Source organism: Vespula vulgaris, chromosome 6, assembly GCF_905475345.1.
Source record: "Vespula vulgaris chromosome 6, iyVesVulg1.1, whole genome shotgun sequence".
NCBI classification, from domain to species: Eukaryota; Metazoa; Arthropoda; class Insecta; order Hymenoptera; family Vespidae; genus Vespula; species Vespula vulgaris.
The window spans coordinates 303208-326792 of NC_066591.1; the positions used below are offsets into that span (position 1 = coordinate 303208).

Consider the following 23585-nt stretch of genomic DNA (forward strand, 5'->3'; position numbering starts at 1 on the left):
CATATATAAAGATATTAGCATGATATATAACGGACATTAATAAAAATTTTTATTTTTCCAATATTATTATTAATTTCTATACCTTTCATATTTACTTTCGTATAATTTTCACAATGTGTAGTTATCAAAATATTGATCTAAAATACGTAATTGCTTTGAATGTATTGTAAGATAGATCGAGTGTAAATCGAAATCTGTGATGTACATAATGTATTGATAAATGGAATATGTTTCTATAACTTATTGTTTTTGTCACCTTTAATCTAGAATCTATATTATATTAATTAATAAGAATATTTCTTTGTATATTAAAGTTCGCCTTTCCTATCGTTGTTTTTTATAAACTTATTCGATGGTAAAAATAAATATTTATTTTTTATATAATAACAATAAAATTTAGAAATACACAAAGTAAGGAAATTTACATAATAGATATAAATTATTCTTATAAATGAATAAATAATAACGTATGTATATGTATATATATATATATGGCAAGATTTATCGAATGTTTATTATTTCAAGATTATCATTTGTTAGATAATAAATCAAGATTTCTAGAGAGTAAAACTAATACCTGAGATAAATCCTTAAGAGTAATTCTATTTACTTTGTATATTTTACACTATTTGTTTTATATTTAAAAACATAGTTGCCGAAGATGTACGAACTACGAATATTTTAAGGAGAATATGCTTAAAAAGATAAAATTGTTAATGTATAAAAATATTTTACAATAAACAGACATGCACAATTACATGATCAACTATTATCGCTAACTGTTCGTATATCTTTTAGCAGCAATTTACAAATATTATGCGATTTTTGTTTATATCATTCTCATATCTAATTGATAAATATTAATAAATTTTTTATTTCCGCTTCGTCAAACTGTTAAGACCGACTTAATATATTTCAAAACATCCGGGTGTTTAAGAATTGTCATATGATTTACACCGGGAAAGGCTTGATGATAGACTTTTTGCTTTTGTTTCATTTGCCAATGGAGGCAACCTTCTAAGCTTCGTAAATTAACCGTGCCGTCACCATCTCCAGGAATTAATTGAGGACGTCCATCGATCGACGTACCTGGTTTATAATATAATCTGCAAACGTAAATATTATGATTTGGATGTTATTGATATTTATACATGTATATTTCAGTTTTCGACTATAGAAATGTTATGTATACCTCTCCAAGGTGTCTATTTGTTTTCCATATAAACAATGCATTACTACACCTGGTGGAGTAAAATTTAATTGATACTTTTCATTATCCTTACGAAATTCCCATCCATTGGGTACATTTATATCTCTATAAAATATATTGATATTTTATTAAGGAATATCGTAATTTTAATTTAAATCATAGTAAATGCATAATACTAATGTAAACATCTTACATGAGAAAATCTTGAAGATTAGTAAGCGTATAATTTTTATTTTCCGTTTCGACCAAAACTTCGTTTTCTTTCCAAAATAATTTTGAAGGTAAAAGCCATCCCAAACTTGGACTTGTAATTTGTTCATCTTTAAGAATACTTTCCCGTAGTAGATACGCGCCCAAATCATCACCTAAAAAATATTCTTTATGATTACATTGAATTTATGCTTAGAATAAATTATTGATATCATATCAAAATATTATTAGTGCGAACGCGTAAAATTTCGAAATGCAAAAATTTTATCTTATGAAAATACGAAACGTCTACCTATAGCAAATACTTTTATCGCTTTAACAGATCCTCCCCACACGCCTGCTAAAGTGATCAAAGAATTAATATATTTATCTTTCCACGTTTGACTTTGACTCTGTAAAAATATAAGAGCCATGGGTCCACCCATACTGTGAGCTATTAATGTTATCGGCATATTGTTGTTGATAGAATACGTTTCTTCTACTAATGATTTCAATTTAACAAAATATTCTCCATTTTCATCTGGGAAAAGAGATCTTCCTTTTAATGAATAGAATAATAAAAAAAGAATATGGAAAGATGCTTATAGAAATTTAACTACATACTGGGTCCTTTTCTAAAGTCGTACGGAGCACCGCGTAAAGAGATATTTCTAATATATCCTAACTCATCGACTAGCATATTTCCAATGTCTTTAAAGTATGCTCCAGGAGAAGCTTTACTTGGATCTAAATATTCGACGATGAAGGGATCTCCCCAGTTTGGTATTCGAATATCTACTCCATCTTGATTTCTCGTAGTTCTTGTCACATTGTCATATATCAATTTCATATTGTCGATCTGCAATAATAGATTTTATAAACCTGTTCGTTCTTAATTTTAATACAGGACGGTAACGTCGTACGCATACCCAACAATCTATGATTACTGGTACGAGTAATTCCAAGTTTAGCCAAATATTAAAATATTCTTTAGAAACTTTTTCACAAAGATAGTGCACTGTAGAAGTTTTATTGAGTTTAGCTTCAAGTTGACTACCTCCATCTCCTGGAACTAAATAAAATAATAATTAATATCGATTATTCTTTGTAGAATTTCAAAAGCTTTGAAACGACTTTGTATGCAAACGAATGAAATGGATATGTGAAACACGTAAATATACTAATCTTGATAAAATGTAAAGGAATAAAATTATTTACTTAAGATGATAGGAGATTTGTATTGCTCCCGAAAATTCCAAAGTTCGACGAACTGTACGAAAGAAAAGAAAACGACGAGTAGAAAAATAAGACTCGATCGCATTATTCGATTATTGAGCTGATTAGAATTGAATTATCAATCGATTTCTCCACTCTTTTTCTTCACTGCAATACGAAATATGTCGATGAAAAATATTCACGCATTAACTGGTATCGAACAATGAGACTGAACGTGAATGAACGCGATGAATTAACGCGTTGTAAATATCACTTTGATTATTTTTGCTCAGCCTTTCTCAGAGTTATTTAAGCTTTGCCTTTTTTTGGCCAGTTTTTTTCACCTTTGCAAGATACGATTACGCATAGCTACAATAGTTCCGTCAGTCGCGCGTTTACTACCAGCTGATAATACGCATGCGATTTGACACGATCATATTAGGGACTCTCGAGGAGTGATCTTGGTGGGGAGAAGACAAGAGAGTGACCAGAGGCAAAGACGATCATTTCATTTTATCGCTTTTTACAAATACGATTTTCGTCGAAATTCTCGTTCCACTCGATCCATCTGATAAAAAATAACAGAAGGAGCCGATATGCGCGTAATTTGCTTACTAAAAATATCATCGCTCTTATGACAATGTTATAGATAATAATGTAATGTTTTTCACGTAGTTTAGTACTAAGTAGATACGTAGTATCAACGTTACGATGCATTTCCTTTGTCACCGAAAACACGTAAACACGTTCAAGAACAATTGATGGCTATTCGTGATACTAATTGTCAGCTTTAGGATATTTCAAAGCGATAAAGCATTTATACAAGATACGTGTGTGCGTGTCTCTTGATTCGAATCAATGAAGAAGAATAATAAATAAATGTAACAACTTTGTTGTCAAAATCATTCGACACGCTCAAAGACGTCGCGTGTCTTTGTACTAGTAGGTACATCGTAGATCTAGTAAGTGGATGCTTGGGAGATGCTCCTCTTTCTCCTCCCTACGACTCAAACATGCATGTAGTTTGATCGATGAGATTATACACTGGTCGTCGTGGTGTTCCTTTAAAACAAGAGTAAAGCGTCGTTTGTTCGTTACGCGTGAAAAAATCGAACTAATAAAGTAATCTTTGTGTGGAACTGTGAGGAAGATCAGTTGGGTTGCGTCGGGCATCGTTGTACGTTGTTACGTATCTCAATTCAAGAATTAACCAAGAATGGCAGACGTTAAGCAAGAACATAATAAAACTGACGATGTGGATGCTTATGGAATGGGTAATAGTGCCGATCCAAAAAATATGCAAGAATTGACGCAATACGTAAGTTTATTATCCTCTGAATCTTCGAATCGCCAATCGATGATCGGAATATCTCCGTCCTCTATCTAGAAATTCTTCTTTTTAGGTGCAGAATTTGCTACAAAATATGCAGGACAAATTTCAAGCGATATCCGATCAAATTACCGGAAGAAATATCCTTTTCTAAGCTATCTTTGCTCTCTCTTTATATATTTTTCTCTTTTCTTACTATTTAACCTCTTCAGACTCGCAGCAAAGAGCGCGCTCGTATAGCTCGTGTAACGTAACGCGCCAAATTCAAATAATGCTTTTTGCTCGTTTTTCTTTTCCTTTGTGTCGTAAAACAAGCACCTTAAATTATTGCATGTTACAGCTGTTGACGAGCAAAAAGATATTCCGTTATCTCTATAGTCGAAGGTTTTTTTATTCGGACTCGAGCTCTCTCATAAAGCATCCTTAATGAAACTTACTAGATGAAATGGGAAATAGAATAGACGATTTGGAGAAAAATATAGCAGATCTCATGACGCAAGCTGGAGTTGAAGGAGGTGAAAAATAATATGCTATGCATTTTTAAAAAAGTGGAGCGACATTTTTCGTCGAGTGATAATTATTAATAAAGGCGTTATACCTCGTCACAAAAAGATAACATTTGTGTAATTATCAAAATTTATATATTTATTTATATTCATTTATTCGCAATACGAATAAACTTGCACTTTTTTCTACGCGAATGTATTTCATTAACTTACATCGTTAATATCTCTACGTAACATTCGTATGATCGATTCTCGGACAAACTCTTTCATGGAATTCGTCTTCCTTAAGACACGACGTAATAAATATGAAACCTAAGTCTATTCGATACGTTATTATAACATACATTCGATATATTATTCATTATGAACATTTAAACATATCAACTAACGTGTAACAATAAAAACATTGTGAAATACCAATTAAAAAAAAATTTAGCGCTCGTCGACGGTACTAGAAGATCGTGTATACTTTAAAGGCGACGTCAAGGATTTCTGATATGCAGGAAGGGGAGGTACTATTCCGAGTATAATTTGTTTTCGTATATTATTTTTCGAATTTTTTGATATTTTTATCTAAAAGTGCATAAAAACGATTAGAAAAGCTGATAAAAGCTCACATAGATTTGTGTCTTGTTCTCACTGATTTTTCTTGAAACGATTCGGAATCTGTTTCTTCCGAACTGTTCTCATATTCTTCCACTTGTATGGATTCGGAAGAATTAGTGAAACCGGTCTTCAATGAGTCCTTCGGAAATGAAATTGATTATTTACAAGAAAAAACGTAATCTCGAGGGACCTCGTTTACGTACCACTAGTTCCGTCGTTCGATCGCGAGAAGATTTTTGCGGAATCATAGGAGAGGATGTAAATCGATTGGCCAAGTTTGAAAGCGAATAAGCTTGTCGAAAAGACGTTCTTCCGACTGTATCCAATCTTGTAATAGAATCTGGTACACGCATAGTTTCTCGAAACTCCTGAAATATTGGATTCAATTCTTGTAGATATAAGAAGGAAGATTTTTTCACTCGGAGAGATATAGAAGCGATCGCAAAAATATACGTATATGTATATACAAGCGATAATCGAAAACAATGTTACCCCATTCATATCTCCTCGGGCACTTTGAAAGTCCTGTGTAGGAGAAATGTGAAACAATTTCGCTAGTATACATTCGAGAGTATTAACTAAATTTACAAATATTTGTTGATCTTACTTCAAGATCTTTAGTCTCATTTATATCGGCAATGTCCTGGTACGCCTTGGTAAGAAGTTCGATAGCCTTTGTATGAAAACTCATTTCGATCGTAACAAAATCCAAGAGTACGTTCTTAAGGTCGTGTAATTTTCGTCGTTCGAAAGAATCGATTTGTTCTTCCAAACCTTTTATTACTCTAGAAACTTCAACGGCTGCTTTCATCAATTCCGATTCCGCTTGTGACTGATAACGCTTCTAAGGACTTCAATATCGCAAAAGCTGACACGGGTTCGAAAAGTTGGTATCTTATGAAAAAGGATACGATCATCTGTCGATTTCTTGGATTTTTTTCTCTAATTTTATCCAATTGCTTTCTCTTTGTAAGTTCTTTGTCGCGAACTGAGAAAGTGTTTTTAACATCGTCGCGCGCGTGTTTGCAAATAGTTTCATATTGAGATAACGGTGCTACTACTTTTGCGTCTAGTCTTTGAACTTGAGCATCTCTGAGAAGAATCTCGTTTTATTATTTCGAGTCTTGAAATGTTATTAATAAAATTATATACAACGAAATATACCTGTAATCGCCTATAGCGGATAACGTTGCGGACAAATTTAATAGGCCGTTATTTAAGGATCGATTTATTAATTCTGATTCGGCATAGGTATGTATCGTTTTAGCAACTTCGTCGTTTTTGTCTCGCAATCTAAAACGAAGTATCTATGAACATATGTATATAATAACAGTAAGATTGCGTGACAGCAAAATAATCGATATCTTTCAAAGCTTTCAAGTAAATACATACGTATCGTACGAACCTTGCTGCTTTCCTGGTAAATGCCGCGAATATTGCGCATAACTCGGCAAAATGTTTTTCCACGCCTGTTATTCGATCGTATACGAATTTTGCCTCCTGTTCGCTATCGAATTATAGAAAATAATTACACGAATATGTCGTTAAATAGACATAAGTAAAAATGTTGATAAACATAAACGTTAATAAAAAAAATTGTACCAAATGCTACTCTGGGACCTTGCGCGCAACATTTTTGAAAGCGGCACTTTGAACTATCTTTAAAATGTTTGGTTTTTAAATAATTTTTCGATACTACGTAAATTGCTTATTTCGTTCGTCCGCTCGTACGTAGTAACAGTTGTTTACTGACAGGTGATACTTTCTAGCAGCTGTGTCGCGCCACCCTTCTACGCTACCTTCGATCTAACTCCGTGAAATGTTTATATACTGTTTTTATTTTATTCTTCCTTTGCTATTATACGATTCCATAACCACACTCGCTATCAAATATACATCAACAAAATTTATTTCTTAACGAGCGTTATTTGAAAAATAATAATACACATGTTTACGTATTTGCGCGCATGTATATACGTACATTGTATATTTAATACGAGTATATCAACAGTTTTCTTTTCGTATCACAGCGAACGAGTGTCCTGCACCGGTACCAATTAAGATTCCTTCCGAACGCGGTGGTAATGAAACGGGTTTTGGTAATAAAACATCGAAAACGTCCCCGGTTCCACAATTTCCATGCTCGTTCCAACCCCAGCATAATATAGTTTTTTCATCTGTATAAAATATCAAAGTCAACTTTACAAGATAATATGGTAGATATCTTTAATTACCAGTAAGAGCTAAATTGTGTTGTGAGCCAATTGAAAGTTGATTTATTTTAGGTATGTTTTTTATTACATCTGGCTTCCAAAGCATAGCTCTTTTTTCTTGCCCTAATTGACCATAGGTATTTCTGCCCCAAGCAAAGAGCTGATTATCTGCAACAATGCAACAAAAAGTAGAATAAAAAACTAAACAATGCCAATGCTATTTTTTATATTTGATTAGTCTCGTTAGATTATTGAATAGTGGATACCGCTCAAAATAATTGTATGCGTCCATCCTACGTGCGTTTTAATCGGCGGATTAAAATGCACATTTGTCAATTTTGTTGGCATAGAGATAGTTGGAAAGGAATCATTATGAATACCCAATTGTCCATAATTATTTGCACCAAAGACATATATCTCTGCTTTGTCTGTGGCTACTACGGTATGATGTTGTCCGCAGGAAACATCCACTGAATTTTTCAATTCTGAAACTTTTGATATAATTCTGTTAGTTTACCTATTGCTCCGTTTTACTTTCTTTGTAAATTTTACGATGAAAATTAATATTGATATTGAAACTAAAGTACATCTTACCCAAAGTAAAAGGACAATAGTTAAGTTTGCTTTTCTTTCCTATATCATCATTAAAATCGTTCTTAAGACCTAATTGTCCTTTGCTAGCTGCACCGCACATAAGAATTCGATGGTCTTGAGTTATTACAGCAGTGTGTCTTAAGCCCATTGCAATTTGCTCAATTTTTTCGTAAGGCACCGTTTCGATAGGTTCGTAAGAATGACGAAGTGTAAAAGGATCAATTCCTAATTGTCCAAAATTATTTGAACCCCACATATACAATTTTCCTTCGTTTGTTAACGCTGCGGAAGAATCCCATCCACAAGCGATATCAACGATGATTTCATTTTCTAAAACTCCGCGTATTCTTTCGAAATTTAATTTATCTTCCTTTTCGGGCTGACCTAACTGTCCTTTGTTATTCCATCCGCAAGAATAAACGTGTCCATTTTTATTCAAAATCAATGAATGTCCAGCACCGCCAACGATCTTTCGAATATCTTCCGCTTTAAAGGAATACGACGATAAATCAATTTCTTGCGGAATGACGCATTGCTCCGATCTTATACCATGTCCTAATTGTCCGTGAGAATTAGCACCCTATGAGAAAAAGAATTGCAATACAGTGAAAGTACTATTTTTTTATTTTTTATTATATTTTTTTAACATTTAAATTTACCGCGTAGAGGATGCCACGTATGTACGTATGTATGTATTTTTACGGGATATACAATAGAAAGAAAAATTGATTCTGAGAAATATATCCAATCGTGACGGTAATTTCATTACATCCTAATTATTCCCTATTAATTACATTATAAATATCATTCAATGTATTAAAATTCGATAAAGTTCATCTTTTACCTTATTCCACGACTTCAGAATCAACTGTTTATTGTATGTACATACACGATCCACACACATACACAACACACGATATTATACTTTGTACTATCGTTCTTAGAGTAGGTATTATTTGTTTTGACATGAAGAAATAATTTATTTATTTACCCACGATAGTAGATGATACGTTGCCATTATTGAAAGCGTTTGTTATGATATATTCATAGGTAGACTTTTCATTATCTTAAAATCTAATACTTGAAAATTTAGTACTTGAAAGAACACATGACTAATACATTTCATTCGTTCGAAACATGTGAAATCGATTATATCGTATTGGATACGACCATAGATCTTATATACTTATAGATTCGCCTTGCTGACTTTCTCACTCCGTAACGAGAGAATCAAGATCTATCTTTAGAGGTTACATTAAATTACGCTTTCGTTTGAGGTTAATGTTAAAACATCATCATTCACTGTAATCTTAAAAGAGTTCTTTAATAACGCACTATGACGTAAGTAGTATTGTACATTATATCCTTATAACCTTTTGTAAATTCGTAAAATAATATGTGATAATATATATTATTATCGTACGTTTATCTCGTAACATATGTTTTGTCAGTATTGTTTTTCCTTTTTATTTTTAAATATCTATCAAATATTTAGTAATAAAATTTACTCCTTTACAGATCTAAAGTAACTTTTAAAATTACTCTGACTTCGGATCCAAAACTACCGTTTAAAGTGTAAGTAATGTTAGAAGTTGTGATCACTTATTTACAGAAAAGCGTTAGCGAGCAGTTATTTTTATTATCGAAAAATTTACAATACTGACATGTCAGAATCCCATATTTCTCAAATATTGCATATATTTGATAAATTTTTTGAATTATTGGAAAACTCGTATATAAGTACACAAGTTACAAAAGAGACTGTAAATAAAACTTTCGAATGTGCTAAGTTTATTGAGGCTACAGTAACAAAAGCATATAGTGAAAAGATGGAAGACATATTGGAAAATTATTTTCGCCAGCATTGCCTTAAAGAAAAAAAAACTAAAATATATAAATGCAGTGACTTGAAGTTTGCTTGTGATAAATTATTAGAAATATATATGAAAGATACTTCCATCTCTACTACAATTGTTGATGACTTTCTGAAACTGTATATTCAATCTTTTGGGATAGATAGATTGAACAACTTTTTGCTGTGTACATTGAGAAATTCTACATGTACAAATATGATATTAGAATCTTTGGAAGATATAGGCTTATCCATATCTAAAATGGAAGATGAAGCTTTGATTATGTCATGGGAATTTGATCTTGAAAATGGTCAGCAGATAGAAGTATCACAAAAAATAACAAAAATATTAGAAGATGGTCATTTTTCCAGATTTATTAGCCTTGTTATGAATTTACATAACAAGAGCAAATTGAAGATGTTATTTATGAAGTGTTTGTCACGTAAAGTCGTTGAAAATGATGTATTATTTTGTTTGACTTTAATAAATATCGAAGAGAAATTTTTTTTAAAGCTTCTGAAGGATAGTCCTGAATTTTGTATCAATTTTGTAGATGCAATATTTTATTTTGGACGAAATATGTCCAAAATAAATAATGAATGGATATTAGATTCAACATTCAATTATAATCATTTACTTAAAATTATGCACAGGTTATTAAATGGTCCTAATGTAGTTCATGATATAGTACATAACAGACTACAGTTGGCTAAGATGCAACCAGATTGTACAATATGGCATAGCATTGAGAAAGATATCGCACAATAGTGATTTCTGTATAATATGTACAATAGTAAACATTTATTTGCAACAAATTTCATCTTTGGATTTTATAATATATTCTCGTATATTTATATTTGTTTATACTTGTACATTATTAATAAAATGTACACAAAAAAAGTGTGTGTTTAATTTTTACATTGCAAGTATTCTGTCTAAAAAACATATTACAATTATTTCGTATTATAGAGCTTTCTGTATTTACACTTCCAGACTGAGTGTACCAGAAACTACACCATTTACTGCTGTATTGAAATTTGCTGCTGAAGAATTTAAAGTAGCAGCAGCAACATCAGCTATTATAACTGATGATGGAATTGGTATTAATCCACAGCAAACTGCAGGCAAGTCTTTAAAAAGAACAAAGATCCTTCAATAGGTTGTATCTTCTGACAATAAAATTTTAATTATAGGTAACGTGTTTCTTAAACATGGATCTGAACTAAGGTTGATTCCTAGAGATCGAGTTGGTGAGGCTAGGTGACTCAAAACGTTCAATCGTAATTGCGCTACATTCTTTATACAAATATTTAAATAATAACGTATTGAAATTAATTCTAATAAATGACATTTATATGAAAATATCTGCAATAATGGTAGCAACAAATTTTACGTGTATAAAAGCATCGATATGTAATCAAAACATTCCATCAAATTTCTTTATAAGAACATATACTAACCTAAAAAGAACCACAATGTTACATTACGTATTCTTGTGAAAACAAGGCACAAGATTTAACTATATTAAATAATGAACGTTATTTCAATTTAAAGCAATTTGAGAATACAAAGACTATGGGATTTCATCTGAATTAATATAGATATAAAAATTGTTTAATCGAAATATAGAAAAGTTAACCTTATCTAACGTTTAAATAAATGTAGTATGGTTTAAGTATTAATTAATTATACTATAATAATAAAAACATATGCTATAAATTGTTTAAATAAATGCAAGATAATCGAAAGTATTAATTATTTAAGCGTAGGGAAATGTTTCCTGATCTTCACATAAGAACATTGTATATTTGTTTTTTTACTGTAATATAATTAACTATTATTTAAACATTGCTAAACTTAAATATTATATAGCTATTAACGTACTAGAATATAAATTAATTTTAATCATATTCATTATTCGTTTTTTCTGCTAGAGATCAATTAAATATTTTCGATAATCATCGGCTCTTATCGAATCATGACTTTTATTTAAATTATGAATTTATTAGTCAATAGTTTTATAAATACAAATTTTATTGTTTCATAATTATTTTTTCAGAATATTTATGAGAGAAATATATAATAGAAATAAATTCGTTTATTATTCGACTTACTAATTATTATTTTTTTTTTGACGTGCGTAGTAGAAAGTGAAGGGAAGATACGTATGTTTGTCGAGAGTCTATGATCTGTGGTAAAATTTTATATTGATTAATTATTTAATTCAAATATTTGTCTATTTTCATTATTTCGAATTAATAACATATTTAATTGATATTTATTGACGTGTGAAATATTTAAGATGGCACATTGTGTAGCGTAAATTATTCAACTGTTTTGATAACCGATCTACGTCATATTTATTCATTGAGATAAAATATTTACTGGTTGAGCCTGAATCTACAGAATCTAATAAAAATAAACATTTGAATACATTTCGTTTAATGTGTGTTAGTCATAAGACACTTTTCTATATAATAACAATATTTACAGGTACGATGGATTTATCAAAAATTATTAAATCTTTTCTTTCATTCTTCAATTTCCTACTAGATAAAAAAAATGTATTATACTTTGTTATTTAAATGTATTATCGATCATAAGTCAAGATTAGTTATAAGATATATTTAATTATAAGGTGTGATTGATTTTATAAAAAAAATACTGAACTATCAAATACGTATAGATTTTATATAATTGATGAAAAAGTTTATTATTGTGTTTAAATTACGGTAGCGATACTAGCGATCCTATCGACAAGACGTGAATTTAAGTAGTGGTTCTGAATTTTGCTTACTGTTTGATTTGAGTCGTGTCGAGTTCGCTTTACGGTACATAATAACCATGTCTACTGTCCTTGTACCCGAAATTCCTGCTCCAGGATTTTCTTTTGATCTCTGTCAGCGGTAAGGAAATAATATCTCAAATAAAAAATAGTCAGCAAAATTTGCCCTAAACGTTTATTTCACAGCAAACATAACCTTAATTTGAATAATATTGCTGTGTCATTTTAAAGGTTTTGCTCTTTATAATACATAAGAATACTTTTTTATGTATCTACTTATTATCTTTAGACTTAATTTGTAATAGTTATAGACTTAATTCGTAATGTTCAATAATTATTTCTACAGGAACAAGTTTTTATTAAAGAAAGGATTTAAGGCTCCGTCTGCTGTTAAGACAGGTACTACTATTGCAGGAGTTGTTTTCAAAGATGGAGTTGTTCTTGGAGGTGATACACGTGCCACCGAAGATTCTATTGTGGCAGATAAAAATTCTAGAAAAATTCACTACCTTGCTCAGAACATGTAGTAAGTAAATGTTTACAATCAGTATTAAAATTATCAGTTGTTAAATAGAATATACATCTTCAGTTTCAAATATATTAATGCAATCATTGTATTTATTCAGCTGTTGCGGAGCAGGAACTGCAGCAGATAACGAGATGACCTGTCAGATGATTGCTAGTCAATTGGAATTACATCGTTTAAATACTGGTCGTATTGTACCTGTTTGCACTGCTAATTCAATGTTCAAGCAATTTTTGTTTCGGCATCAAGGTCACATTGGTGTAGCTTTGGTGTTAGGTGGTGTTGATTTAGATGGTCCACATTTATATGCTATTTTTCCTCATGGATCAAGCGAAAAATATATGTTCACCAGTATGGGTTCGGGATCGTTAGCTGCAATGGCTACACTTGAAAGTAGATGGAAGCCTGACTTGACGGTATACAATTTGTTTTCCTTAACCGAAAGATAATTTTCATTAAAGAAGATAATCGTATCTCAAATATAAATATACTTAATAGGAAGAAGAAGCCAAGCTATTGGTAGCAGATGCTATTCGTGCGGGTGTTTTCAATGACTTGGCATCTGGCTCAAACGTAGACTTGTGCGTTATACGCAAAGGATCTGTCGATTATCTGCGACCTTATGATGTAGCTAACGTAAAAGGAGAACGTCAAGCGTCTTATAGATATAAAAAGGGAACTACTGCGGTTCTTACTAAAACCGTGCGTCCTATAATCATAGAAGAAGAATCGGTTCGCGTAGTGGAAGCCGAACCAATGGATACTTCTTCTTGAAGATAGAGTCTGCTCTTAATTTAATATTAAGTTGATAAAATTTGTGAATTTTCCTTAATAAAATCTTGCATATATATAATATATATATAGGTGAGGAATTTTTTAGGTTTCTTTATTTTACTTTTAGAAATCATTCGAAAATACATATTAAAAACCCAAGTAATAAAATAAGATTAACGCATTTATTTTAATGAATTTATAATAAAATATGCACGAGGGAAACTGAAGTTTGATTGTAATTTTCGCAGTGATTAGAAGAGTCCTGCTGACTGCTTCAACCTCTGCCTCTTCCAGGCAGGAAGTTTCTCAAATTCGGCAGGCTCCATTTTAAATATCGCAATAAAATTATCGAAGGTAAGATGCATTTCCTTCCGTGCGACATCAACACCAGTTGGCAAATTTTCAGCGTCATTTTTCAATACCGACAACGGATATTTAATGAAGTTATCAAATTCCGTTGTAACTTTTCCGGTTGTTTGTATCTTAATAGACAATTCTTTCTCTTGTAGAGAGCTGCATATCGTTTCAAAAGATTTATAATCTCGTAGTAGATTGTGATTCCAATTTTCAAAAAGTCCTATAAACGTTGGCGGTTCCACCCCTTCCAGAAATGTAAGCAACTTCGATTATTATCGACGTAATATTAAATTTTATACGAATAACGATATATCATACCTTGCTTAATTATGGAAATCGTTGTATTACGATCTCTCCCTGCCGGATGGCTGTACAGGAATATCATTGCGTCTTCTACGCACTGTTTTAAAGATTTTGTTGCTGACAATTTGCCTAACCAAATCCAAATCATATTTCCAGCATCTAGTAACCACGTAGCCTCCGGAATAAGTGAACTTTGTCCAAAGCCGAGAACTTCTTCGCCAACAAAAATATTACCCTCCGTTTGACATCGAAAAAGATGTTTCTCCTGCTCCTCCTCGCTTTCAGCAACCTCTGTGCCGTACGTTCCACGACCTTAAAGAAAGAGAAAGAAAAACATCAATACGAATAATTTAAACACCTATTGAATTAAAATCTTTACCTCCCAGCTCCGCCCAGAATTCGTTGCCTTCTTTACTCTCTAAAACGAGTGGTGCATTTTTCGGTGCAAGACGTCGAGAAGCTTGTCTGGCATCGCCAGTACTTCTAGCACCACACCAGACAACTGGATTAGACGAGAACAGTATGAAAACTCCGCTAGAATCTAAACTACTGGATCTCGCAGGACGTTCAACGGCTTTCGACGTGTACGGCGTCGATCCGAATACCCTTACAAGATATTTTTCTGGCGCTGAAACGAGAACAGCTAAATATTGAAGTATGCGAACTTTGCCGTTGCTAATGCTCTAGACGACGCTTACGAAAATCACGATGACGTCCAGCAAGTATCTTCAACGTGCCATTGTATATTTGCAACATATGTGGTGGCTCCCTACCCTGAGAAGCTTTTATCAATTGACCAGACTCCTCCTCAGCAATGCGACAAGCCGCGTCCAAAGCGGCTTCTCTGTCAAATTTTATAGTATGAACACCTTCCCAACAGTATACCTTTAGAAAAGATAACATTATATGTTTCTAGGGAAGTAAGGTTTTCCACGCGTTGAAAAAGGAATCATACGCACTATCGTTCTGCACCTACGACCCTGGCCATATTTATATCTCATAACGTAACAAGCCTCGGCATAGTAAATCGCTCTGTCAACGACTTCAATCATACCCTCCTTCTGGTTAACTCTCCATAGAGTTTTCTCACCAGTACCATCATCGATCAATTGACATTCGGCTGCCATCCTGGGCCTCTCATTCATGTAATCGGGTTCGAAAGTAGGTGGCAACGTCAGCGGTCTCATCTTCGAGGGTTCCCATCCTCTCAACAGAGCCTTCATTTCGATTGGTTCGTAACCTTGGATAGCTCTAGCAACTGGTATCGTCGCGCTATAATTCTTCTTCTTTACGAAGCCACGAGCGTTTCGGACAGCTTCTAGCTTTTCTCTAGTGTTAACGTCTCGTCCAACCCAAGCCCAAACACCAGTCTCTCCACGATCTATCAAATATACGGATCCAGAAGTGAGATCGGTACGTAAGATCGGACCGGACTTTAGTTCAGCTACTTTATATTTTCCAGATTGTTCGCAACATTTATAGAGTTTGACAGGAGCAGGTATGTTGATTCGATAAAGACGATCTGGTGCCACTGTTCTACTCGAAGGATCTAGCACGGTAGCGAAAAGGTGCCTGTCTCCTTTTGGAAGGGTCTGTTCGTAGCCATCCTCGACGATAATCACTCGAACGTCGTTATTATTCTCTTTCCTTTCTTCTAAAATAGCTGCCGCGTGTCTCTTGTGCAACGGATCGGCAGACGATCCGAGCCATAGAAATACTGTACCTCTGTATAGCAAAAAAAATGGACGCGATACAGACTTTGTAATATCGTACGATACGATATAAATACCTCGAATGAACATCAATTAGGATCACATCTTTGGACGTGAAGTTTTCCCAACGAACTTTGTCTAGTTCAATCAAAATCGGTATCGTAATTCCGGAAACTCTGTGCATCGTACAAGTCGGTGTCTCGAAATGGAGATTCTCTATGACGAGCCTTTGCCGGAAATACGAAAGAAATCTAGGACTTTCACGTTCTTGAGCCTCCCTCGATAGAATCGTCGCTGAAACCTGTGAATCTAATTCGGCTGCACGTAAGGCTGCGGCACCGGAAATCGTAGCATCGCAGCTGGATCCAATCCAAAAATGGATGGCACGTATCGAAGATGCTCCCTTTAAATCCTTTATCTAATCGAAACGATTCAAATCCACGTGATATCTCACAAGTTATTAACAATAAATTGTAGGATTACTTTACTCGATTACCGGCATTCCAGGATACGGTAGAGGACCATCTTTGGAAGATACTGCATAAATAATATAGGCTGATTCCGTTAGGAAAAATCCTATGTTATTTGTTGAAACAGCTGTGGCACGTAAACCTTGCTGTACACAAAAATAATATTTCGATTTATCACTCAGTTTTCCTCTTTTTTTTTTTTCCTTTGGTAAGAAGATTTATAAAATTTACGTTTTACAGATTCGGCATAGAAAAGATGTTTGATTTACGAAATAATCGCGATTAGAATAAAAATACCTCGATTTTCCAGACTCGAAAAGTACTGCTATCCTTCGGTACGTTCTTGAAGATATCACCAGTCGAATCATCGGAACGGCAACTTCTCTCATCCTGCACGAACATATTTGATAGATCCGGATAAACCACAATGGCATTTGACATATTTTACAAGGATTATGGTGAAAGTTCTTCGTGGAACGAGTCGAATGAAGAGGAAACGGCCGATTTTTTAAGCGATACAACGAAGCGAGGCAAAGTACAGGAAGTTGAATTGTTCACCCTGACTATAATTAGTAACGGTATGTTTAGGAAAGCGTGGTATAAACCGGTCAACAGTCGGTACCAAACATTTAGTGTTATGCCTATCGTTATCAGCAACAAGATTTTATGCATTCGAAGAGTTAGAACGTTTCCTATCGGAGAAAATTCGCAATAAATCGATTTTATTTCGAATAAACGTACTAGTGCGTTGATCGCAGTTAGTTTGTTATTAAAATATCGATAATCTACTCGCGCAGATCTTTTAAATCATTTTGGATCTAGAGCTTTTTCCCAGATAAACTTTCGAATTCTTCGATCGATTGAAAATATTTCTTTCGAAATTTAAAATTCGCAAGAAGATTTTTGAAAGACACTAAAAACGACAAGAATTTTTCTTTGTAATTTCCTTGTCATACGAATTAAGGAGTGCGCGAATCTTTCCCTAGAAGCTAGCAATACTCTTTCTAACTCCCGTTGAACATTCGTGCATTTCGCAACGCGGAGAAACGCGGACCGGTATCCGTATACTACGATCGCTGTCAGAAAACTGGGGTATGAGAACTCACGAGAGCGAGATCCTCTAGCTAGGATCCAACGAGTACGTTCTCAGGTAATCCGTATGATCGCGTTCGTACGTGATTATATGTCCTGTCTCGTGTTTGTTTCTGCCTTTTCTAAGATTATTATGCATATAGGTCTACGTCTATGTACAGGACGTTCCTAAAATCTTTAATCGAATTAAAGATAAAAACGATCGTATATAAGAATACTTGTAAAAATAATTGAAAGTTCGAACACGTTGTTCGTAAAAAATCTCTGAAATTTTTATCTTGAAAATCTAATTTAATGTAAATTTATTAACGATTTAGATACATGTCTGATACATACAATAAGATGGTAACATTTCGATTCTTTGTTGGACGGCATGTTCGAAGCATTGTAAATTTGAAAAGAAACTTTTTCGAGCCTATCTTTAGTTTCTGAAGTTTGATAAAATCTTGTAGGAACACTCTGTATATCTGCAATCTACATAATTTAAGCGACATCGAACGCATTCTCCACTTGACGCAAGTCAAGCACGAATTGGTACTCGCACGCACACGCAGCTAGTTCGTCGCCTTTGGCTTCCTGCGTACTCAAAGTTTTCATTCATACCGACGTGTGACATGTATTTCCGTGAGAGAGCACGTGCTCTTATACAACTGTTGCCAACGAATACGATTAGTTGACGTTATTTTACTTATTAAATAGATGCGTTTAGATGTTAACGGTCGTGCCGATATTTCTATTTATTTACTACGAGCTGTAGTGATAAATCGTAAACGTTGTTAGTCGGAACTTTCGAAATCTTGTCGTCTTTCTTTAATTAACTCTTCCACAAGTTTGATCTTTATTAACGCGACAGATGCTCGATGAATGTGCCGCTGCGAACGCTTGACACACATGCATTGTACCTTACATCCGCTTGTGTAAACTTTTTAGTATTATCATTGCCTTTTGCACGACCGACATTTTTGCATTTTTCGTCCTGCAGACACTAGTCGTTCTAAAGAAAATCAGAAAGATATCAACGAAGAAACGAATTAACGCGCGATTAAAATAGTTGCTCGACGTAACATTAATTTGTAATGTTATATTTGCGTGTACTATTATACACGCGTACTTGCATACGTAGGTGCATATATAAGTGCTTATACTTATGCACTTAAATGACTGCTGCTTAAGCATCGTTCGCGACGATAATTTCTGACAGGAAATAACGGCCATGTTCTACGTACGCCTACTACATCGTTTGCGTCGTCTTCGTCTTCTTCTTTGGCATCGAGTTTCGCGAAAACATAGAAATTCGTGCTCTCTCGAGCTCGACGTATTTAACGCGCATCCTTTCTTTCGCAACAACACGCTACGTCGGTGAAAAGATGATTTTCTTTTTTTTTTCTTTCTTTTTACCCGAGGTAGAAAGGCACGATTTTCGTTTATCATTCGTAATAATTTATTCTTCGTGTAAAAACAATATATATTTAACATCGCACGAAAGAGAAAGCATCGTCGAAATTGAAAGATTGTTCATTCGGAAGTAGAATATATAACGTGTCCGTAGAAACGTTCAGTTTCTCTTATCTGATTATCCGCACGCTTTGTTTCCTCTTTGTTCAAGCTCAGATAGTAATCGTAGAATCTTTTTTAAATATGTTGCAGTTTCGCAGTCGAAAAAGAGAAGAAACAAAAGGGTAAAACTATGGTCGTCTCTCTTCGCGAACGAATCATGGATCTTTCTTTCTAACTTACCCATTTATTGTTAGAGAAATCCATTTTTATTCCTTTATCGTCACGTCCTTGAGCCATTTAATGTTAAGCTACGGTCGTTTAATGTTATTTCTTGGTGAAAAATTGAAGAACGGTTGGTTAAAGGCGCTAAGAAGGATAACGTGATAGCTCTCACGCGAAACGACGCTTAACTGTACGCGGAACAACCGATACTGCACATTCGTGGCTAAAAAAGAAACCATACCGGTACGGACTCGTCCGGAAGTGGGTCCGGAACTCTGATCGGCCAGCCGTAACACACGGGTAACTTGGTGAATACACGCAGAACCATGCGGGCATAGCCTCGACGGCGTTGGTGCATTCATTTCATCTCAACTCACCTGAACGTACCTGTTCGACTTTACTCGCGACTACCTCGTTCAAAATCCTCGGCAAAATCTCTTTTAATGATACGAATAGAATTACTATTCACGTTACATCTATATGTACGTAATGAACATTTGCAATTCGTTTTTCGAAATTAAATAACTACGTGCTGATAAAAAACTTTGTAACCCTCGAACGTAGGCAACTTCTTCTTACATACGTGTCTGTAGAATGGTTTGCCTACCAATTGGGGACAATGAATTTTTTTTTTATTACGCCGTTCGTCATTTCTACTTTTATAATGGTTCGCGCCAACACGAATCCAGGCGAAATTCTTGACCGAGTTTGACGAACAAGATCTCGTTTCAAAGATGAAGATTTAAACGAGAAGATGACTTTTTCATCGTCAAATAAGGATATAAATACGAGAGACTGAAAGGTATGAGTTACTAAACTACTTACTTTAACTCACATTAACCCGATTGTCACGTATACGTGAAAGAGGTATAATCTACGCAAGTTTATACATCGATACGATATACGCGCGCTTATGGCTCGTTTGCGTTCATACCTGTCGCTAAAGTCGCTGTACGCTTCGAGCGAAAGGTGATAAACGACCTATAGATAACGTTAATAGATAACGTTCGCAAGCTACATTATCGACAAAATATAAAATGTTGCCGATCTGTAGATGCGATTAATTAATAATCGCATAAATAATTGCAATAAGTAGATAAGTATTAGGATCCCCTTTCTAATTTCATTTGGTTTTCTAAAACAAAGGAAAGATCCTTGAACGATTTTGTCGGTCGATTAGTCGGTCGAAGTTATATATAAAAAAGAAGAGAAAACAGTAGAATTGCGTTATGGACCCTGGTAAGAAGCACATTTAGCGAGAAAATAACGAGAAACCATCTTGGTCCATTTGGATAGGAAGAAATGTAGGGTTTCATAGTCGAACGGCGTACAAAGTAGGGTCCGATGGACTGGCAAAACGAGGAGAACGACTACTTTGACGGTATTTCGACACGTAAACGTTCCTTTCTGACAAATTTTTAACGCGCATCTCTTTCTTCGCGAACAGTAGACAATTTTTCTTGGAACGAGAGTAATTTTTTATCCAGAACGAAAAGTGAAGTGAGTTTGGCCGGTACTCTTGGTCGCAGCGTTTCTTCCAAAGAAGTACAGGTTCGATCAATCGAAAATCTTCGTTGTATCTTTCAGTTGTACTGTTCAGATAAGTTTGACAAATTGTCTTCTTCGATGATAGGTCAGCTTCATTAATTGCAAAGAATCGAAAAGTTTTACATCTGCTTTTGAACAACTGGACTTGGATGTAAATTCTAAAGATAGTACGGAGTTAGTTCAAAGAACGTGCGATGTACAGACTGATCCTCTATACGATCACGAAACTGAAAATATGATCACAGGCTTTCAAACTAGAGAGATCCCATCCTTCCGTTTGGTCATTCAGGGTCCTGAAATTTTAAAATTTCAGGCACTGTCGTTATATACACTAAAATGTTTTTTCTTTCAATCGATAATCTATACGTATATAATTTGATAACAGGGTACGAAATATGCATCAAAAGATATCGCGCGTTATTGGAAGAAAGATTCACGAATGTGGCTTTGGAAGTCCGGACAGCGTGCGAATAATCAACAACAGCCAGAACATTCTACGCATTTATGTATATCGGAGCAGAACTTCAAAAGATTTCAGTGAAAAAGAAATTTAAATTTATAGTATTTTTTTCATGAGAATCATCTGATAAAAATCATAATTTATATTTTTTTATATTTATTTATATTCACAAAAATAATAATGATTTAACGAATACCTTGTTTATTAATATATATATCATATATTTTAATGTCTTTAATAAATTGTTTTATAACGTTTATACATGTACGATTTACAGGTTCGTTCGATTCAAAAACATAAAGCACGACGTAAGAATTTTCGTATATTATGTTAGTTATATATCAACTATGATTCGATCCATTTTTAATCAGTTTAAAAGTTAAAAGCTTTTTTTGATAAAGTAAAAAATCTAACTCATTTCATTTTCAAGATTAAAAAGAAAAAGCATATAGTTTGTTATGGAAAAGCAATTGAAATGATCGTCTGTAGAAGTACTTGTAAATTAAGAACGATTTATATTGAAAAATTTATTTTTTATCGTTTGGTTTTAATATTAACCACAAACTTCGACAGAATCTAGCAACTTGTTTCCATTCATTCTTTCGCCTATTTCGAATCTTGCAAAATCTAAGACTTCTACTTGTGCATCCCTTAGAACTTGTTGCACCGAAAGACTAGGATCTAATAGAAATTCTTGATATATTAAACAGGTCTCATTATCCACGTCTATGTTTGGTTGATCCACCATATTATTTCCTACTTTGAATGGATTCATACCTGTCGAGATAAGAAATAATATATATCTGCTATTAACAGGTATGTACTTTGATGGTTCAAGAAAACGTCTACGAACCAATGATGTGCTGACAAAGTTGAGTTCCAAGTATCATTTTATCCTCTTTACCTTTGACGGCTATTAGTGCTCCGTATCTTCCAAAAGATATAGGTATAGGATTCATAGGAGCTGGATGCGTACCTCCGAATATCGCTGCGTCGCCCTGTACTCGCATACATAGAGCACGCCTTAAAGTTATATTTTCACCGATAATACCTATGGTTAAGGCAGAATGATCTGCTAAAGTTTTTCCATCGTTTGCAGGTAATGCTTTTAAAGTTTCCATGTCCAACGAAAGTCTCTCCACTTCGTCGTTACTATTCAATGTCTTTGCATGGGACAATGTTGTCGCCAGTACGATTTCTGCCAGTCCATGAAACTTTTTGTTTCTCGCAACAAAATCTGTCTCACAGTTTATTTCTACGAGTGCACCATGATTTTTTTCTACGATCACTGCGATCAGACCTTGGGTAGTGCTTCTACCTTGCAGTTTTGTAGCTTGCGTCCATCCATGCTGCTGAGCTTGCTCTTTCAGCCATACTTCTGCCTACAGTAAGGAAAAACTAAAAAATTCTGTTGTAAGGTAATAAAATCAGCGAGTACAAAAATATTTTATCTTTCTTAAGGGATTATAATACCTTTGTAATATCATTGGAATTTACTTCTAATGCCCTCTTACAATTTGCAAATGTATATCCAGTTTTTTTCCTTAGTTTTGCTAGAAGCGACTTATTCGAGGTTTGCCATAGCAAACTGTTTGTATGAACGAATCGAAATATACGGCTAGAAATCATCTGAAATTGGCAAATATTAAGTTTTACGATAAAATGACGTAAGGAAAGTAAGGTGGTATTGAAGTAACTTAACCTATAAAGTCTCCTAAGATATTTACGAAGTAATAAAATGTCGGTTTTATAAAATATTGCAACTATGCAAAGTTGAATCCGTAATTTCTTAAAAAGACAAATTAATCTACGACTTTCTTACGGATCAATGATTTTCGTTGCCTGGAAACTGAAATCAATTGAAGTCGTTGCTTCTACCTATATTCAATACCGAGTTCGTACAGAAGGGAAGTATTCTAAGTAAGTAGAAGTAAAAACGATCATTTTCGAGAGATCATCATGCAGCACCTGGGAAAGACTATTAAAGGATTGTAATTCTTTAACGAACGATAAATTAAAATTATTTGGATAAAGACGCTCACCGTGCTTTGCTCGTGATAAAGGTAAGAGCGTAGGCAGCGCCCTCGTACAGTACGTGTTCAAAGTAGGAACTAAAATTAGCA

The 23585-nt window shown here is 33.9% G+C and overlaps 9 protein-coding genes across 22 annotated transcripts in view; 4 read left to right on the forward strand and 5 right to left on the reverse strand.

The window, feature by feature from the left end:
• Positions 1-46: 46 nt before the first annotated feature.
• Positions 47-3031, reverse strand: LOC127064586 (phospholipase A2 group XV-like). 2 transcript variants are annotated; one of them, XM_050995842.1, is made up of 7 exons: positions 2618-3023; positions 2329-2471; positions 2024-2258; positions 1713-1940; positions 1404-1575; positions 1193-1315; positions 47-1106 (listed from the first exon to the last, which is right to left on the reverse strand). In XM_050995842.1, exons 1-7 carry the CDS (start codon positions 2718-2720, stop codon positions 887-889), a joined length of 1224 nt encoding a protein of 407 aa, XP_050851799.1. In that variant the 5' UTR covers positions 2721-3023; the 3' UTR covers positions 47-886. The 2 variants fall into 2 exon arrangements, with proteins under 2 accessions (XP_050851799.1, XP_050851800.1); XM_050995843.1 differs by lacking the exon at positions 1713-1940 and having other exon boundaries at positions 2618-3031.
• Positions 3032-3574: 543 nt separating this feature from the next.
• Positions 3575-4639, forward strand: LOC127064601 (heat shock factor-binding protein 1). Its single transcript, XM_050995872.1, has 3 exons — positions 3575-3932; positions 4018-4084; positions 4382-4639. The coding sequence occupies exons 1-3, from the start codon at positions 3831-3833 to the stop codon at positions 4468-4470; spliced, it is 258 nt and encodes an 85-aa protein (XP_050851829.1). The 5' UTR covers positions 3575-3830; the 3' UTR covers positions 4471-4639.
• On the reverse strand, positions 4563-6807 carry LOC127064591 (CBY1-interacting BAR domain-containing protein 1). Of its 5 annotated transcripts, none has more exons than XM_050995856.1 (8): positions 6659-6807; positions 6462-6563; positions 6221-6349; positions 5968-6148; positions 5664-5888; positions 5549-5581; positions 5260-5424; positions 4563-5195 (listed from the first exon to the last, which is right to left on the reverse strand). In XM_050995856.1, exons 1-8 carry the CDS (start codon positions 6688-6690, stop codon positions 5064-5066), a joined length of 999 nt encoding a protein of 332 aa, XP_050851813.1. In that variant the 5' UTR covers positions 6691-6807; the 3' UTR covers positions 4563-5063. The 5 variants fall into 5 exon arrangements, with proteins under 5 accessions (XP_050851813.1, XP_050851811.1, XP_050851812.1 ...); XM_050995854.1 differs by having other exon boundaries at positions 6221-6363; positions 6449-6563; XM_050995855.1 differs by having other exon boundaries at positions 5260-5581.
• A 69-nt stretch (positions 6808-6876) lies between these two features.
• On the reverse strand, positions 6877-9057 carry LOC127064588 (secretion-regulating guanine nucleotide exchange factor-like). 3 transcript variants are annotated; one of them, XM_050995846.1, is made up of 6 exons: positions 8708-8849; positions 7864-8443; positions 7536-7760; positions 7291-7437; positions 7038-7233; positions 6877-6939 (listed from the first exon to the last, which is right to left on the reverse strand). In XM_050995846.1, the coding sequence occupies exons 1-5, from the start codon at positions 8765-8767 to the stop codon at positions 7061-7063; spliced, it is 1185 nt and encodes a 394-aa protein (XP_050851803.1). In that variant the 5' UTR covers positions 8768-8849; the 3' UTR covers positions 6877-6939; positions 7038-7060. The 3 variants fall into 3 exon arrangements, with proteins under 3 accessions (XP_050851803.1, XP_050851804.1, XP_050851802.1); XM_050995847.1 differs by lacking the exons at positions 6877-6939; positions 8708-8849 and adding an exon at positions 8855-9057 and having other exon boundaries at positions 6948-7233; XM_050995845.1 differs by lacking the exon at positions 6877-6939 and having other exon boundaries at positions 6948-7233.
• LOC127064593 (ubiquitin-fold modifier 1) lies at positions 9056-11471 on the forward strand. 3 transcript variants are annotated; one of them, XM_050995859.1, is made up of 4 exons: positions 9056-9204; positions 9382-9438; positions 10710-10840; positions 10910-11471. In XM_050995859.1, the coding sequence occupies exons 1-4, from the start codon at positions 9200-9202 to the stop codon at positions 10978-10980; spliced, it is 264 nt and encodes an 87-aa protein (XP_050851816.1). In that variant the 5' UTR covers positions 9056-9199; the 3' UTR covers positions 10981-11471. The 3 variants fall into 3 exon arrangements, 1 of the variants encoding a protein (XP_050851816.1); XR_007781740.1 differs by lacking the exons at positions 9056-9204; positions 9382-9438; positions 10910-11471 and adding an exon at positions 9445-10616; XR_007781741.1 differs by lacking the exons at positions 9056-9204; positions 9382-9438; positions 10910-11471 and adding an exon at positions 9445-10616 and having other exon boundaries at positions 10686-10796.
• Positions 11472-12468: 997 nt separating this feature from the next.
• LOC127064596 (proteasome subunit beta type-7) lies at positions 12469-13886 on the forward strand. Its single transcript, XM_050995863.1, has 4 exons — positions 12469-12622; positions 12848-13027; positions 13128-13443; positions 13526-13886. The coding sequence occupies exons 1-4, from the start codon at positions 12561-12563 to the stop codon at positions 13799-13801; spliced, it is 834 nt and encodes a 277-aa protein (XP_050851820.1). The 5' UTR covers positions 12469-12560; the 3' UTR covers positions 13802-13886.
• Positions 13887-13962: 76 nt separating this feature from the next.
• Positions 13963-19906, reverse strand: LOC127064575 (villin-1). The gene is made up of 9 exons (XM_050995806.1): positions 19473-19906; positions 16941-17033; positions 16670-16789; positions 16251-16591; positions 15421-16186; positions 15160-15346; positions 14841-15089; positions 14477-14773; positions 13963-14402 (listed from the first exon to the last, which is right to left on the reverse strand). Exons 1-9 carry the CDS (start codon positions 19527-19529, stop codon positions 14053-14055), a joined length of 2460 nt encoding a protein of 819 aa, XP_050851763.1. The 5' UTR covers positions 19530-19906; the 3' UTR covers positions 13963-14052.
• A 363-nt stretch (positions 19907-20269) lies between these two features.
• On the forward strand, positions 20270-21655 carry LOC127064598 (uncharacterized). Of its 2 annotated transcripts, none has more exons than XM_050995868.1 (4): positions 20270-20835; positions 20902-21005; positions 21088-21315; positions 21388-21655. In XM_050995868.1, exons 1-4 carry the CDS (start codon positions 20799-20801, stop codon positions 21541-21543), a joined length of 525 nt encoding a protein of 174 aa, XP_050851825.1. In that variant the 5' UTR covers positions 20270-20798; the 3' UTR covers positions 21544-21655. The 2 variants fall into 2 exon arrangements, with proteins under 2 accessions (XP_050851825.1, XP_050851827.1); XM_050995870.1 differs by having other exon boundaries at positions 20905-21005.
• A 4-nt stretch (positions 21656-21659) lies between these two features.
• LOC127064590 (elongation factor Ts, mitochondrial) overlaps positions 21660-23585 on the reverse strand; it is a 28310-nt gene continuing 26384 nt past the window's right edge. For 2 of the 4 annotated variants that reach the window (XM_050995848.1, XM_050995849.1), the window contains 3 exons: positions 22936-23091; positions 22316-22844; positions 21660-22239 (listed from right to left, as the gene is read on the reverse strand). In XM_050995848.1, coding sequence (XP_050851805.1) covers positions 22016-22239; positions 22316-22844; positions 22936-23091 — 909 coding nt within the window. In that variant the 3' untranslated portion in view covers positions 21660-22015. Of the gene's footprint in view, positions 22240-22315; positions 22845-22935; positions 23092-23164; positions 23428-23504; positions 23559-23585 lie in introns of those variants that run through there. The other 2 variants (XM_050995851.1, XM_050995850.1) reach the window with 2 other exon arrangements.

Excerpts from the sequence above, each read along its gene's own strand:
- LOC127064575 (XM_050995806.1), bottom strand. The coding sequence starts at position 19,529 with ATGGCTCAAGGACGTGACGATAAAGGAATAAAAATGGATTTCTCTAAC. Across the intron at positions 16,592-16,669 it reads TACCGTATCCTGGAATGCCG|ATAAAGGATTTAAAGGGAGC; the intron begins GTAATCGAGTAA and ends CGTTTCGATTAG. Across the intron at positions 16,187-16,250 it reads CTAATTGATGTTCATTCGAG|AGGTACAGTATTTCTATGGC; the intron begins GTATTTATATCG and ends TTTGCTATACAG.
- LOC127064588 (XM_050995846.1), bottom strand. The coding sequence starts at position 8,767 with ATGTGTGTGGATCGTGTATGTACATACAATAAACAGTTGATTCTGAAG. Across the intron at positions 7,438-7,535 it reads GCATACAATTATTTTGAGCG|ATAATCAGCTCTTTGCTTGG; the intron begins GTATCCACTATT and ends GCATTGTTGCAG. Across the intron at positions 7,234-7,290 it reads ACACAATTTAGCTCTTACTG|ATGAAAAAACTATATTATGC; the intron begins GTAATTAAAGAT and ends TATTTTATACAG.
- LOC127064586 (XM_050995842.1), bottom strand. The coding sequence starts at position 2,720 with ATGCGATCGAGTCTTATTTTTCTACTCGTCGTTTTCTTTTCTTTCGTA. Across the intron at positions 1,941-2,023 it reads CGACTTTAGAAAAGGACCCA|ATGAAAATGGAGAATATTTT; the intron begins GTATGTAGTTAA and ends CTCTTTTCCCAG. Across the intron at positions 1,576-1,712 it reads GATAAAAGTATTTGCTATAG|GTGATGATTTGGGCGCGTAT; the intron begins GTAGACGTTTCG and ends AATATTTTTTAG.
- LOC127064591 (XM_050995853.1), bottom strand. The coding sequence starts at position 6,690 with ATGTTGCGCGCAAGGTCCCAGAGTAGCATTTG. Across the intron at positions 6,564-6,658 it reads AGGTCCCAGAGTAGCATTTG|CGAACAGGAGGCAAAATTCG; the intron begins GTACAATTTTTT and ends ATAATTCGATAG. Across the intron at positions 5,582-5,663 it reads ATGAGACTAAAGATCTTGAA|GACTTTCAAAGTGCCCGAGG; the intron begins GTAAGATCAACA and ends TCTCCTACACAG.
- LOC127064593 (XM_050995859.1), top strand. Across the intron at positions 9,439-10,709 it reads CCAAAACTACCGTTTAAAGT|ACTGAGTGTACCAGAAACTA; the intron begins GTAAGTAATGTT and ends TTACACTTCCAG. Across the intron at positions 10,841-10,909 it reads TAATCCACAGCAAACTGCAG|GTAACGTGTTTCTTAAACAT; the intron begins GCAAGTCTTTAA and ends TTTTAATTATAG.
- LOC127064598 (XM_050995868.1), top strand. The coding sequence starts at position 20,799 with ATGGACTGGCAAAACGAGGAGAACGACTACTTTGACG. Across the intron at positions 20,836-20,901 it reads GGAGAACGACTACTTTGACG|TAGACAATTTTTCTTGGAAC; the intron begins GTATTTCGACAC and ends CTTCGCGAACAG. Across the intron at positions 21,316-21,387 it reads CTGAAATTTTAAAATTTCAG|GGTACGAAATATGCATCAAA; the intron begins GCACTGTCGTTA and ends ATTTGATAACAG.
- LOC127064601 (XM_050995872.1), top strand. The coding sequence starts at position 3,831 with ATGGCAGACGTTAAGCAAGAACATAATAAAACTGACGATGTGGATGCT. Across the intron at positions 3,933-4,017 it reads TGCAAGAATTGACGCAATAC|GTGCAGAATTTGCTACAAAA; the intron begins GTAAGTTTATTA and ends TCTTCTTTTTAG. Across the intron at positions 4,085-4,381 it reads CGATCAAATTACCGGAAGAA|TAGATGAAATGGGAAATAGA; the intron begins ATATCCTTTTCT and ends AATGAAACTTAC.
- LOC127064596 (XM_050995863.1), top strand. The coding sequence starts at position 12,561 with ATGTCTACTGTCCTTGTACCCGAAATTCCTGCTCCAGGATTTTCTTTT. Across the intron at positions 12,623-12,847 it reads TCTTTTGATCTCTGTCAGCG|GAACAAGTTTTTATTAAAGA; the intron begins GTAAGGAAATAA and ends TTATTTCTACAG. Across the intron at positions 13,028-13,127 it reads TACCTTGCTCAGAACATGTA|CTGTTGCGGAGCAGGAACTG; the intron begins GTAAGTAAATGT and ends GTATTTATTCAG.